General features: G+C 53.6%; 1 protein-coding gene across 7 annotated transcripts in view; it reads right to left on the bottom strand.

The window, feature by feature from the left end:
• Positions 1 to 10,999, bottom strand: part of TTC7B (tetratricopeptide repeat domain 7B) — a 227,149-nt gene extending 216,150 nt beyond the window's left edge. For 2 of the 7 annotated variants that reach the window (XM_073241983.1, XM_036991606.2), the window contains exon 1: positions 10,764 to 10,994. In XM_073241983.1, the coding sequence (XP_073098084.1) occupies positions 10,764 to 10,884 (121 nt within the window). In that variant the 5' untranslated portion in view covers positions 10,885 to 10,994. Of the gene's footprint in view, positions 1 to 9,809; positions 9,871 to 10,763 lie in introns of those variants that run through there. The other 5 variants (XM_036991607.2, XM_036991608.2, XM_073241981.1 and 2 more) reach the window with 4 other exon arrangements.
• Positions 11,000 to 15,587: the final 4,588 nt, after the last annotated feature.

Genomic DNA, 15,587 nt, shown 5'->3' with positions numbered 1-15,587 from the left:
CCCAACCAAGCACCTCAGTCCGAGGAGTCTCGGCTTCCCCATGGGCTGCCTGACATAGTCAGAGCACGGCTGTGGACCGGACACAGGCCTTCCCTTTTCTACCTCAGGGTCTCCAGTGTTCCCCCTCTATGATCTCCGTTTAAATTCTGACCCAGTTCACAGGGCCTGGCTATCTGGAACTCTTGCCTGAAAGGCAAGGAGGGCACACATCAAAAATTAAGGAGCTCGAAAGAAGTCAGCAGAAACAATATTCTGGGAAAACCTTGGTAGCCGGAGTCCAGGCTTCATGCCAAAGCCTCCCCCTCTTGTCCATACACCTGGAGAAGCTGGAAGGACAGGGTGGGAGGGTAAACTATGGGAACAGAAGACAATACTTGCATTGAGCTGGCAGAATAGACAAGTATACTGGTCACACACACACACACACACACACACACACACACACACACACACACACACACACACATGCTTCCCCTAGAGAAACCTAGTTTACAAAAAGAAAAGGTAACTTAAAGCCATTAGCTTGGAGCTGGTTTGGCCCGTCCCCAGAGCTCAGCAAGGCAGGAAGTGACTCTAGCAGGGCAGGGGGATGTTATCAGGCCAGCCCAGAGGGCTTGGAAAGGGCCCTCTCAGGAAGCCAGCTCCACTCAGACAAGTTACATGGACACCCACACGAGTCAACAGGCATCTCTTGAAGACTCAAAGCCCCAGTTCAGTCCCTGTCCTCAAAGAGTGTGATCTACAGGGAGAGAGGTCTCAACAAGTCCTGGCCTGAGGGTGTGGACAGGCCACCAGGACATTCAGAAGGGTGTCAGAAGTAAGTGAGGTCTGAGCCGGGCTTGAGGGATTTCTCCAAGCGAGACTCCAGGAAGAAGGGAGCCTGGACACAAGTGGTGAGTATGGTGGGGCAGGGGCAGGATGGAAACCACAAAAGGATGTGGGCAGCTGTGAAGGGACTGAGGGACCCACTTTCAAGAGCTGACTCGACTCTGTTGGCCCAGTGGACAATGGGAAGGGAGCGGTGTTTATTGCAGGGCCCTGGCTTGGCACCCCCAGCACTGTCACCTCACCTCACTGTCACCCCACTACGCCCAGCTGCCTTGACAGAAAACACTGCTTCCTGTTAGGCTGGAACCTGCGAGGGCCAGCGAGGGCAGGTCTCAGGGAGCAGGCCTCACAGCAAAGGGGCTGAGCCACCTGTATGTGAGGAGAGCAGGACAGGGATGGTCAGCAGAGGAGAGGAGGCCCAGAACGCCCCTGGGAAGGGCCGCTCAGCAAGGGTCCACCCCGCAGTGCACAAAAGACATGAGCAGAGAAGGTCATGGGCATTCAGTCAGCCCAAATAGCAATCCATCAGCCACCCAGCCCCAGGAGGGCAGGGCCCCACACAGTGCCCCTAGGGATGACACCAAGACTCCCAGCATCTCGGGTGACCTCCACAGCCCTTGTCCTCTACCACTGCCGGCCCTGACCACATGTACGCCCAGCCTCTGTGTCCTAGACTTGAGCATAAGGACGGTCTTAGCGATCACTGCATTCCAGGCCCTCAGGACAGGGGCTGACACAAAGTGGGGGCTCAGCAGGTATCTGATGAGTAAATGAATCTAAGTTAAGTCCTTAAGGGCTGAGACTGAGTTGTTCCTTTAACAATTAATTGAGAACCTACTGTGTGCTAGACATATTATTGGTGCTTCCTATATAGCCATGAGCAAAAGAGCAGAAGAGCCCTGCCCTCCTGGGGCTGACAGCCCCGTGTCCTCATCACACGTCACAGCACCCCCATCCCCTATGCCAGGCTCACTGAGGCAGAATGAATGGCTGGGAAAGGACTGTTGGGGGTGGGTCTCAGACTTGGGTCAAAGGCCTGGCTCTGCACTGACTAGTTCTGAGCCCAGCTAACACTGACTGTCGTCAGACGCAGGCCGTAAGCCGCATGCAGTGCACCAGAAGCCCATCTGCACCCAACCCTGGCACCCCCACGGCCATTGCTGCCCTACCCACTTCCTCCCCCTGTACAGGACTGAGTATCTGGACCTTTCCATCAGTCAGGCTGCTTCAGACGATGCTGGTGCCCGAAACAGCATCACCTCATTTATTCCTCAAAGCAACCTTTGAGATAGAGGCTGGGAGAAGCTGCCTACGTCACCCAAGGCCAGACGAGCAGTAAGTGGCAGACCTGGGATGGGAGCCCGAGTCTAACAGGACAAAGCCCACTGTTTTCTCCTGCACCATGTTCCTTTGCTCTTTGCTATAATGCCTCCATCCACCCAATAGTGTGAGCTTGCCCAGGGCTGAGGGGGATCCCAGGGAGACGGACTTTCAGGACTAGAACCGGGAAAGTCTTGGGCCAACTAGGAGAAGTCAGTCATCCTAAAGCCTCAACTCTGCCCAGGGCCCTCCTCCTGGTGCTCTGTCAGGTCTTACCCACTGCCACCTAAACCCACCTGAACCTTAGCCCCCCAGGAAGCCAGCTGCACCCTGTAGCCCTGTAAACGATACTACCATTGCTCTCAGGGAGGCACTCTGTCCCACCACTTGCACAGTCATGTTCACAGTCTAGTCCTGGGACTCCCCGAGCCACAAGCACCTGGGAGCTAGTTAACAATCCTGCTTCCTGAACTCCAGACCCACAAAGACCTCCCAAGGCAGAAGCTGAGCCCAGCCTGGGAACCTGAGCTGCTTACCAGCCCTCAGGTGACTCAGCTGCCTGGGGCCGAATGACTGCCTCGAGCTAGAAGCTTCCTTCTGGTGCTCACTAAACACAGGCTTGTGATTAAACGCAGGGGCTTCTAGCCCTGACTGATCACATAAACCACCCAAGGCTCGATTTAAGGACGCAGATCACCCCTACCATGGACCGGGGACCCACCACGCCAGAGCAGAGGGCCTGAGAATCTGCAATGGCCAGGCTCCCTTAGTTCAGTGTTTCTCTGCACCTGTCCATAGACCAGCAACATCAGCATCAGCTGGGAGCTTCTTGAGAATGCAGAAACCCAGGCCTTGCCCCAGACCTGCTGCATCAGAATGCCAGGCAGTGTGGCCCTACATCTGGGTTCTAGCAAACCGGCTTGGTGAGTCTTGGATCCAACCAGTTTAGAAAAGTATTAGTGCAGTAGAAAGAATAATGGTGCTAGAGTTGGAAGTGGGTAGAATCGGCTCAGAACATCTCCAAGCCTTATCTGCTCATGCCCTGGCCGAGCACTAAGACCTTGACCCTGTTCCTCATGCAGTTGTGATGATTAATCATGTATAAGTTCATGTCCATAAAATGGCACACAGCAAAAGCTCAAGAAATGCTTGCTCATTCTTTTTTCCTACTGGCACTATCTTAACACCTGTGAAGTCAGGAAAACTAAGGTCTCAGAGCATCAAGTGATCGTACAAGGTCACTCAGAGGGCAAATGCACATGGACTCTGACCCCTGGCAGGCCTCTGAAAGGACTAAAACACCTATTCTGCTTAGTTCCGACACGTGCACCCTCTGCTATGTCTGATGAACAGGGAAGGACAAAACAGGAGGGTGACGGGGACAGGAAAACTGTTCAGTTTCCTGTGCCTGTGGCTGCCTTTATGTGTTACGTGGCCCTCATCTAACCCGTGCTTCCTGATGGAGTGCCCAGTTCAAAGCTGGCCTGGCAGCTGGGGGTGCCCCAGTTAGAATGCCTTCAGCAGCAAATAATGACTGAACACCACTCAGTGTGTCTTCAAAGAGAAGGCATCTTCTCACACAAAAGAAAGTTCAGGGAGGAACCGCTCCAGGCATGGTGCCACCAGCAGCTCAGCAATGTTGTCAGGAGTCATGTTCTTGTGACCCTGCACTACCCACCCTCCACAGACCAGCCTCACTCCTAGGCCAGGTGCCCATATGGCCATGAGACGGCTGCAGCTCCAGGTCCCAAAAGGGAACAACATTCCCAGAGAAAAAAGAAAAACTATCCTTCTTCCCTCTTAGGCATGCATGGAGCCCCCTCCTACCACAAATGCCTCTAATGTCTCATTGGCTGGAACTAAGTCACATGCTTGTGCGTCAACCAATCCCAGGCAAGGGAGTGGACCCATGAGGCCAGAGCCCAGGGCCACCTACAGTGAAGCACAAGGGAGAGGACTGAAGGGGCTGAGAGCTGAGCAAACCTGGGCTCAGTCAGGGAGGAGGAAATTGAGTGCAGTGGAAAATGCTGGATTGACAACTGGGGGGCCTGTGGCTGTCCCCAGGCCACCCGACAACACCAGCCCCAGAGGTAAATACCAGCCCTCGCAGGACACCACCTTGGCCCTCACTTCCATTCTGGAAGGCCGGCCTCACTTTTCTAAGCCTATTCCAATGGCTGAGGCCTCCTCTAGAGAAAGTCCTGTGGGCCATTTAGCACGGCACCCCAAGTGTGAGCTTAACAGCTCACGACCGCACAAACACAGCACTCTGTCCTCTCGACACCGGCCACCTGGGTGGGGAGACAAGGTACACGATGAGATGGGCACGAGTATCTCTTCCCTACCACTCGGAGCCTGAAATTCCTCCAAACAGGGGCCTGCCAGGGGTCAGAGTCCATGTGCATTTGCCCTCTGAGTGACCTTGTACGATCACTTGATGCTCTGAGACCTTAGTTTTCCTGACTTCACAGGTGTTAAGATAGTGCCAGTAGGAAAAAAGAATGAGCAAGCATTTCTTGAGCTTTTGCTGTGTGCCATTTTATGGACATGAACTTATACAAGGTACACGAGTATCAGGGAGGAGAAACAGCCCTGAACTGGGAGATGGGAGATGACAACACCCACCACAAGCCGGCGGCTGAAGGCCTTCCCCATAACAGGCACCTGATGGGCACTTCTAGGTGGGGGTGCTGGTTGGGGTTTTTTCCCTCCCTCTCATCTGGTCTTTACAACCACCCTACAAGTTTGGCACGATGTTGTCAGGAGTCATGTTCTGATGTTGGCACTGTTATTACAGGTTCATAATCCCTTATCCATAATTTTCAAAATCCAGAACTCTCTAAAAACCAAAAGCTGACTTTGCTGTTAATTTATTGGGCAGCAAAGCCTCAACTGAACCAAAACGAGATTATTTATGATCTATTTATCCCTTCTGCAATGACTGCTCATACGTTTTGATGCAGAAATAGTGACACGTTTTATTATGCAGTGCAGCCCCTGAACCCCACCAGTAGTGCCATATAATATCCAGTATATGTTCCATATCCTTGAAAATTCTGCATTCAGAAACACATCTGGCCCCAGGGGTTTCAGGACAGGGACTGGGGGTGCATGTCACCACTTTACACAAGGTGAAGCAACTCTCTTAGTTAGGAAACAGCAGAACCACACTTGGAACTAAGCAACTGAGCTCACAGGCCAGAACTCTGACCCACTGTGCTTCCACCACTCACCGACTGGTGATTTCAAGGAAGATACCCCCCTCTGTGGACCTCACCTGTTTTCTCATCTATAAAATGGGGAGCTTGGACTGGATAAGTGGGTTTCAAATGTGGTTTAAAGCCGATTAGCCCTTCCTTCAAGGACACCTTAAGGAAAAGTGCCACTGCTCCAGTGAGCAGGGCCTGCCCAGCCCCAGGCTCTGAAAGCGTGTTCCCAGACGGGCTCCTCAACAGCACAGTTTGAAAACTGCTATGCAGCGATCTTTTGGGGCCATCTGGTTCCATCATTATATGGTTGTCTTCTCGAAGCAAACAGCCTTTTCCATGAAAGAAGGGCACCTGGAAAGAACTTGAACAGACCCTGACAGACGGACAGGCTTTTGACCTGCAGAGAGGAATCTAGAGCCAAACAGCATGTACGCAGGTGGAAAGACAGTAAGATGCGTGAGAGGTTCCGGGAGGCCAGGCCAGCCAGGGGAGTTCATGTGCCAAGGTGATAGGAGGACATGCTGGAAAGGTTGGCTGATCAGGCAGATGAATGTCAGGAATCCTCTTCCCTACCACTCGGAGCCTGAAATTCCTCCAAACAGGAGGCCAGGAGACAAGTTGAGCAGCCCAGCCCCACTGTGTGCGACCACAAATTCACAGTCCTGCCCTCACTACAGCAACCACGAGCCCCAAAGCTTAGCTCAGAGCCATCAATATGTTATTGTCAAATAAGTGAATCTTGTGATTCCAAAAATCAGAACATAGGGTCTGCCACGAAGACATGTTCTTCAGAAGACAACAGGACAGAGTAAGAGCAGGATGGTGGCCCTGGGCAGGCCAGGGTGGAGGGCCACCAAGGTCTCACTGGTGTCCTTCACGCTGTCTGGGGGCAGTATGACTCCCAGGAGTCCGCAGCAGCCCAGGAAGCTCCAGAAGCCATTCTAACCAACAGGGCCACCTTCTCAGCCCTGCAGACTCTCAGGCTGTTTCCAAAGAAGCCTGTCACGCTGGTGGGGAGCCCCCGTCCACCATTAACTCTTCCCTCTTTGGGAAGGCTCCAGAGGCCTTAGTGAGGCCAGAGGAGGTCCAGGAGCCCAGCCTGCCTCCAGGAGGGGAAGCCCCAGGGCTGGCAACGGTGCCATAGGGAGTATCAGCTATTGGCAAATGCAAGAACTTCACTCCCACTCAATGGTCTAAATACATTTTGAAATCAAACTTTGCCCTAGAAATATTCTTTGTTTCAGGCACCATTTCCCTACCTACCCATCACTAAGAGGTAATTAAAGTGTCTCATAATCACGCCTAATCAGAAGGGCAATGATCCCTTAAAGGAGAAATTACCATTTGGGGCCTAGTTGCTCTCAGGGAGCTCACTAACTGAGCTCCTGTAAGAAGATTAACAGACGGGCAAAGATAGAAAGAAGCAGTTGCTGCCTCAGGAGGGAGTGGCTGGCTGTCGAGGCTGGCTCGGGCCTCCAAGATGCCTGTTTCTGTTATTGAAATATGTGGGAGGCATGAGTTCAGGTGTGTCAGTTCTAGCCAGGTCTTTCTCCCATCCAGGTGATATCCAGGACTTGGCCTGCCTTGCCTGGGTTACGGCGAGTCAGCAGAAGGAGGCAAACACCAGTATTTTGCATGTACCAAGGTTCACATTTATCAACTCGTTGCATCCTCACAGCCACCCTAATGGAGCAGGATCACTAACCCTATGGTACCCACGGGGAAACACAGGCTCTGATGGGTTTAGTGGCCGGCTCAAGGTCACCCAGCCAGCTATAGGTAGAGTCCGAATTCAGTAATACAGTTTCTCACAGGGCAACGAACCTCGCCATTGGGAGGCTGGAGGGTGACATTCTGGGGAAAGAGGGCAGCTGGGACCTAGTCTTGAGTGGAATTTTCTCCCCCGACCCCCTTAACTTGTGTGATGACACTCTTGCTGGAACTCACCAGGGCCTGGCATAAAGCTGCCGCACATTTTGGTGTTTTGAGGAGTGATTAAAGGGGTGACCATGGGCAAGTATGAGGCAGAGAAGGGATTTCTGGGTTCTGTTTTCAGCTTGGCATTTGCCCTTTTCTTCCTTATCCACCTCTTGGCAAAACTGTCTAAACCTGTTTATCTCCAAGGAGTCAGGCTGGAGCAGCATGCCCTGAGAGTGTCTGCTATTTAGAGCCCTCGTGGGGAGGGGCTGCCAGGCCCCCTTCCCTAGGAAGCTGAGGCTGCTGGGGGGCAGCCACTGCTAGCAGCAGCATTGGGAATGAGTGCTTCCACTGCTCAGAACCCTCCCGTGGCTCCCACCTCACTCACAGAAAAGCCAAACACTTGACCATGACCTCTGAGGCCCCAGGTGACCTGGCCCTGCCACCCCTCTACCCTCATCAGGCCTCTACCCTTGAGGCCCCCTCCCCGGAACACACTTCTCCATCACCTTAGGTCTTATCTCAGATGCTGCCCTCCTAGTGAGGCCCTCCCTGACCACCCTATTTAAACCAGTAGTCCTGTACTCCCACCCTACCACACTCCCAACGCACTGTCTCTCCTCCCCTCTTTATTCCTTTGCTACCACTAACCACCATCTCACATCCTGTAAATCTGACTGAATGATTTGATTTATCTGTCTCCCTACCGCTTCCCCACTGGAATGTGTGCTTCATAAGGCAGGGATGTTTGTCAGTTCTGTCTGTTTTGTTCACTTTTCTATCCCCAGTGCCCAAAACAGTGACTAGCACATAGCAAGTACTCACTATTGTGGAATGAATGAATGAATGAATGAATGGCTTGCCTACTAAAGCATCAGACTCTTGTCTCTGAGATTCATTAGCTCCTTCGATCCTCCTAACAACCCAGACAAAGTCTTTAACTCTCCATTCTAAGATGAGGAAAGTGAGGTTCAGAGTGGTGAAGGGTCTGGCTAAGGATACAGTTAGGAGGAGGCAGGGACTCAGGCATTGGTCTGGCTGTTCCAAACATGATGGTCTTGGTCTTTTCTGCCTGTGGCTGCTTTCAAACTGTCTTAGTGCAACACACGTGACAATAACGTGCTTTCCTTATTCTTAGAAACAAATGCTTTAGCTTAAGGATTTTGCCAAATATGCCCAGAACTTGATGTCTAGTGTAACCAAAAGGATTTAAGGGGGAGGTGGTATCCCCAAAGCGAGGAGGAGGTCCTACCACCAGCCCAAGGGAGCCCCTATCAGCCAAAGCAAGGAAAGGACCCACCTTCAAACACATAACCCCAAAGAAGAGCCATAATAATTCTGGTTTTGTTTCATCTTTTTTCTTTGCTTTATTTTTTTTAATCTTCCCCCTGAGAAATCTCTTTAACTTTTTCAAATCTGGATGACCTTCTGCCATCAATGGTCCTGCTCACCTGTAGGTTATGAGGCCGAAACCTATCTCCCATGAGTTTCCTAGAACCAACCTTACATACAGACCATGGACCACGTGTCCTGCAGGACCCACTCCCCCACCGAAATCCCATTAATGACTGTGGCTTAGGCCCCAGGGCCCAGGCCGTGGGTAGAGAGCTGAGCCTTGGGGGTTCCTGAAGGTGAGATGGGCCCATGCCACAGACAGCCCATCTATCCTCTCGTTCCAGAGCCTGGTGGAGTTTCAGTCAGCCCTCCTACCCTACCTGTCATCCTCAATCACATCATCGCATACGTTTTCTTTAAATCATTTCTCACTACCAGCAGCTACCCCGTTTATAGATTTCCATATTGGCTATCACCTGTCTCCTCAGAGGAAGCTGAGAACCCAACGATAGGAGATCAGTCAGTCTGCTCACCTCTGCTCTACGCCTGGCACAGATGGGCACCCAAATATTGGTGTAATGAATGAGTAAATAAAGCAGGAAAAAAAAGTGGGTTCTGAAGGAAAGAACCAGGGAGCTCACAAATGAACCCATCTAATCCTAACATCAACCTGCCCTGAAGGTATTACATGCCCACACGGCTGGGAAGTGACACAGGAGACCCAAGACTGTCCGACACCAGGAAGAAATGAAAAAATGCTGCAGGTAAAGAGAGGAGAAGCAAGAAGATGAGCTGGCGAGCCTTACAGGGAGGACAAGGTCAACCTGCCACGGAGGCCCATGGGACTGAACACCTTTTCCTCAAATTCTGAATGAACAGAGAAAGGTCAGCATTGTCGATGAAGCTGAGCCCAGGCAGATCTGTGCTCCCTCCACGTCCCTGAGATAACTGTGGCACTGCATTCACCCAGGAAACGCCTGCCCAAAGCAAGCTACCATAGTTGACCGTGTACAAAACCAAGTTCTTATTTCAAGGCACTACTGCCCTAAGAGGCACGAACATAGACCATTCTTGAGGACACGTGGCATCCCGCTTCAGCTGGGGGTGAGAAGGTTAAAAATAGTGCCTATGTCCTTTCTTAGAGCAGTGTCATTCATTCATTCATTATTGCATTAATCTGTTTAGCCAGTTTGTGCTTACCCAGCCTCAGGAAGCCAGAGATGAAATAAGACAAAACCTCTGCCCTCTCGCCAGTCCATTGGTGCCCGCAGTTTTGGCGGTACTAAAAGACAAGCCAATATTAACGACACTTGCTTCCAAAACAAATAAGGCCACGTGGAGCTATGCTCTGAAATGGGATTTTGGATGCAGTTTTGATTCAGTTGGGCACAAGAACCAACTCAGTCAAGGGGGGTTATCGGACTAACTCCTGGCACCAGGTCCCCACTCAGTGGCTCCCGCAGAACCCCTTCTTCCCTAGGCACCAAGCCCCTTGCCCACCCAACCCCGTCTCCCAACATTCTTCAACCACATTTCCACTTGCCCCTCCTGACTCTGTTTCCCCTATATTCCCAAACCTGACCTCTCTAGGTCCACAGCTTCGACATCCTACACTCTGCACCCCAAGACACACATCTCAACCGGTTTCCCACCCTCCCCACACACTCCAAGTCTGAGCTTCCACCTGGAGCCCCTTGAACGCCGTATGTTTACAAACCGTGTTTCCCAGGGGTCTCTGTTCAACACCTCACTCGCAGGACCCCTGCAGATACAGCCTGACTCCCTGAGCCCACCATACACACACCCTGTAAGCCCCGGCACGCTCACGGCCAGGCCCGCAGGGAGCACCCTCCCCCCGTCGCCTCCAACTTCTCAGAACCCCCAGGCCGGCCCCCGACCCCCTGGGCCCCCCGACACCCCGAGTGCGCGGCAGCCCGCCTGCACGCCGGACCTCTGCGGCGCCGGCAGCAGCCCTCGCCCGCTGGGCGCCCCCGCCGCGTGACTCCGGGGGCCCGGACTCCCGGGGCCCTGGTCCCGCGCCCATCCCCGGGCCGCGGCGCCCTCGATCCCGGCCGCGCCCCTGCCCGCGCGCCGCGGCCCGGCCGGCGGAGCCCGCGGCGCCCCCGAGCCCAGGCCGGCGCGCCCGGCGCGTACCGCTGGCGAGGAGCTTGGCCGACAGCTGCCTGACGAGCTCGGGGATCCGCTCCCACTGGCACTCGGAGCGGCAGCGCTCGATCTCCGTCTCCAGCCGCGAGCCCGCCTTCCTGGTCGCCATCGCGGCCTGGCCGGGCCCGGCCGCCCGCCCGCAGGCCCCGCAGGCCCCGCCGCCGCCCGGGCGCCCCCGCCGCCGCCTCCCGCTGCCGCCGCGGGCTCGGGCTGCGGCTCCCGGCTCCGCGGCGTAACGGGAGCGCCGGCTGAGGAAGGGGCGGGAGGCGCGCGGCGGCGGGGCCCCGGGCGCCTCGAGGAGCGGCCCCTGCCGGCCAGGGCCGGAGCCGCAGCGCAGGCGGGGGCCGGGGCCGGGCCGCCTGGGGCAGGGCGAGGCCCGGGGAAGGCCAGGGGGGTGAGGAAGGGCCGGGAGCGGGACCCCGTGCGGGGGCGGGGCTGGGGGCCAGCGTGCGGGTGGAGGGGTCTGCAGGAGGGGGGCATGCGGGAGCGAGAAAGGGGAGGGAGGGGCCGGGAGGGGGGCGGAATAGGGTCTGTAAAAAGGCGGTGACCCGGGGAAGGTCACTGGCCAGGCAGGACTGTGGGGCCGGGGGCCTGGTATGCGGCCAGCGTGAAGGGGCAGCCTGCCCGAGCTTGTCCCGCCCGCTCAGGTTTCAAGCAGATTGATTGGTCCGACCTGGGTTGGCCTCTGCCCCGTAGGAGGTCCCCTCTGCCTGATCAGCCTTAGCCCCCCGGCCACCCCGAGGTGGGCGGGGAGGCATCCATTCCAGGCAGGCACAGCACCTGCCCAGGGGCCCCATAAGTGTCTGCTGAGTTGAGTTGAGCCAGACAAGAACTGCTGCCAGCCTAGATGTCAGCTCCCTTGCCCTCTGATGCAAAATAACCAGTGGGGCTTCCTTGTCTAGACCGAGGGCTGGGGGCAGGTGTCCAAGCTGCGAATTCTTTCAGTTATTTGGGAACTCTGCAGCGATCACCTGCTGTGTGCTAGGCACTGTTTTAGGTGCCGGGGACACAGTGGAGAACTAAATAGATGACACTCCTGCCTTGGTGGACCTTACGTTCTGGTCAGGGGAATAAATAAACAAAATCAAGTAGTAAATTAGAAGGTGAAAATGGCTATTTGTAGAAACAGCAGGTTGAGTGGGGAGAATAGAGAGTTGAGTGGTGGAGGGTGTTGCCATTTGAACTCATGGTCAGGGATGACCTCACTGAAGTGACATGTGACAAAGACTTTTAGAAGGGGAGAGCCGTGAGAATGTCTCTGGGAGGAGAGCATTCTTGGCAGAAGAAACAGCAAATAAGTGTACAGACCCTGGGGTGAGAGCATATTTGGTAAGTGGGAGGAACAACAATGAGACCAGTGAGGGTGGCCTGGAGTGAGGGTGAGGAGGTGAAGCAGAGAGCTCAGAGGTAGGAGGAGGTGGCCTTGTGGGCCATTAGAAAGACTTGGCTTTTACTGGGATGTCCATGCAGGACTTTTCACAAAAAAGGGTCATATTCTAACCTGCATTTTAGAACTATCACTGTGGCTGCAGTGCTGAGAGTACTGTCAGTGTTCAGGAGGTGGTGGTGGACGGCCCAGGGTGAGAACTGTGGCGGGGGTGAGGGTCACGGTACGGCGGATAGAGCTGGCTGTCTGGAATGCCACGTATGGGGAGGCGCCCAGTGCTCATCAGCAGCATCCCTTCCCGGTACCTTTCTCCGACCTCCAAGAGTTCTTGCACACAGGTGCACCTCTCATGCCCTCAGCATCTCTGGGGCTGTTCTTGGGAAGAACAGATGCTGTGGTCCCATTTATTAATGAGGAGGCCAAAACCCAGACATTCAGAGCAGGTGAAGGGGTAACATCAGGAGATGCCATCTGATGTGCCCAGCAAAACCTTCAGGCACCCCTGTGACCTGCGAGGTGAGGAGGGCTGGCCTGATGCTGTGGACAGCCCAGGGAGAGGGGAAGCAGGATGTTAAAGTTCTAACAGGTGACTCTTTGGTGCCCTGGACCCTCTGGCAGCACCAAGAGGGAAGCTGAAGGGAAGGAGAAGGACTCTCCCAGGAGATATTTCCCCCCTCCATCAAATCCTCCTGGTCTCTCAAGCCCAGCATGGAGGTCTGTCATAGCACATGTTTGCCTGGAATATTCTCTCCCCTCTGGTCCAACAGAGAAATCCCCATGTATTCTTTGAGAACCAGGGCAAATGTAGCCCAGAAGCTTTGCTCAATACCCGACAGATCCTGTGGGATCGCACAGCAGTGTGATTTCCCCGTGATGGGGCTTCTAGTAACGAACATTGTCATAGTAATGACACGTTTCACTTAATGTGTAGCTGCCTCTGTTACCACACTGCAACGTAAATTATTGGTGTCCGCTTCTGCCCTCCTAACTGCTAAGTTCCAAGACAGGGCCTGTGTCTTCCTGATGGCAGAGTGGTGCTTTCCCCCTGACTTGGCATGTGGAGCCTGGGCAGTGGCATTAAACCTCTCGTGCCTCACAGGCCTGCAGTGCCTTAGCTGTCACTCCTACCCCATAAATGAGGAAATACAGGCAAAGCACTAGGAATGGGGTTGGTACATTGTAAGGGTGCAGTGTGAGTTGTCATTCTGTCTCTCTGTACCCTTTGTACCCAGTACTGGAGGGGCTGGCACAGTGTAGGAGTTTTGGTGAATGAAAAATGAATGAATGAATGAGGCTGGAGGTATCCGAGGTCTAGAAAAAGCCTGCAAATGTGTTCCTGTAGGATTTAACACAACGGTAAGTCTATGTGACTACACTTGAGGCTTCCACCTTGACTGCAGGCTACCCTAGAAGTGGCAGACACCCACTAGAGTCCTGGAAACCATTTGCCTGAGCCCTGAGGTTGCTGGGGTGCAGGGGTTGGTCGCAGAAACTGACAATGTCAGCTTGACCCAGCACAGAGAAATAATCTTCTGGGCTTTCATTGTGTGGAGCCCAAGAGTGGGTCCCCTGACATCTAGGCTCATTCCCATATCTGTGATGTTTTGATCTTTGCCCATTGCCCAGGCGGCTCTGGCAGCTGCCACAGCAGCCCTAGAGATGTACAAATGATTGCATGCAGAGAAGTTCCCCACACGGTTTTCTGGGTGAATTTATCTGCAGGTGGCACTCAGGGAAATTTAGGAGTAGAAAATCATTCATGCCAATAATAGGAATTAAGCCAACACTTTTTTCTAGGTATTAGTATTACAGGCTTGACAAAGATGTGAAAAATCACAGCCTATAATAGGCTGAATCCATCCTTGAGGCCTGGTGGTGCCCGGCAGGAAGAAGGGTAGAAGAAGCTCCAGGCTGACTCCAAGGTGAATTCCTTGAGAAAATCTAGTTTGCCAGGAGCAGTGGACCCAGGCTGTAGGATCAGAGCAAAGGTCAGTGTAAAAGGTCAGTGCCTCTGTGGTCTGGAAACTTCCCAGGCCTCTTCCCCTGAAACCCTGGGGCTGCTGCACAACTAGAACAGGGGGAGGGGGAGCAGAGTGCGAGAGGGCTGGAGAGAGACTATGGGGTGGGGGGAAGGAGACAGTGAGAGGAGTGGGACCTTTGCCCTATGCCTCCCTTAGTCTAAAGGTCCTTCCCCAGATGTCCACATGGTCCCTCTCCCTTCCTTTAGCTCTCTGCACCAAGGTCATTTCTGCCCCAAGGGTGACTCCTCAGGGAGACCTTCCCTGACCACCGGTTCCAGACTTGCTTTCCAAGCCTTCCCTTTTACCCCTTGTCCCTCTACTCTGCTGTGGGTTACTGCTTGCTGTCACCCGATTCATATTTACTAATTTAGTGTTTTCTTTCTGCCTCCCCTCACTAGAATGAAAGCCCCCTGAGGGCAGGGAGTTTTGTTCGGTGTTGTTCACTGCTGCATCCCCAGCACTGAAAACACTGCCTGGCAAGGAGGAGGTGCTCCATAAATATTCATTGACTGGATGGATGAGTAGGTGGTGGGACGGGTTTGGACCCCAGGCCTGGGCATCCTAGAGGACAGGCCCACAGAGAAGCGGAAATCAACCTGCTGAAGCAGGTGGGTCAAGGTAAAGAGGGAGATGGAAATCCAGACATAGGAAAGGGCAGGGAGCTCAGTGTGCTAACAGAACCACTTCTAACCTTTGACCTCGCCATGCCAGGCAGGACCCTGTCATCCGGCTGCCTGAGCCACAGGCAGGCGTGAGCCAGGAGCAGCCAGCCTGTGAGGCACCTGGAAACCACACCACAGCCTGTGGGCCTGCGGGGTCATTAGTGCCTGTAGATGGCTTTTAATTATGAAATATTTGATATACATACAGAAACATAGATAAGAGGTGCCTGTGTAATAAAATAATAAAATGAACACTTGGGAACCTATTGACTATCCCAGAGTTAACCACCGTCTTGAGTTTTGTGTTTATTATACTCTTGCTTTGTTTTTTAAGCAGCCTTATCACCAAACTCGCTTTCTGCTACTGCTTGTAATAAGAGTATAATATGTAATCCAATATATGATATTGTCTGGTTTTGCACTTTCTAGAGATGGTGTCATGTTCTGTAAATTGCTTTTTTGCTCTTTGTGTTCTTGGGTTTGTCCGTTTTGCATGTGGCTGTGGTCCTTCCTTCCTCCGGATTGTAACCCTCCATTGCGTAACTGTACCACACGTGAATCAGCACTCCTCAGGCTTATCAAACCTCCAGTGCCCACGTTTGATTTTAAAAACAAGGCTGCTGTTTATAAAAGCTGCATCAGTGGCTGTATTTTGAGCTGGGTCTCTAAAGATGACCCAGAAGGGCTTTGGGCCCCTCTGCCTTGAAGTACCCTGGGGACCTCTGACTTTCTTCCCCAGGGC

This window comes from Manis javanica, chromosome 8 (assembly GCF_040802235.1).
Source record: "Manis javanica isolate MJ-LG chromosome 8, MJ_LKY, whole genome shotgun sequence".
In the NCBI taxonomy this organism is placed as follows: Eukaryota; Metazoa; Chordata; class Mammalia; order Pholidota; family Manidae; genus Manis; species Manis javanica.
Note: the sequence above shows the minus strand (reverse complement) of the source record. Positions and strands in the feature narration are given on the sequence as shown.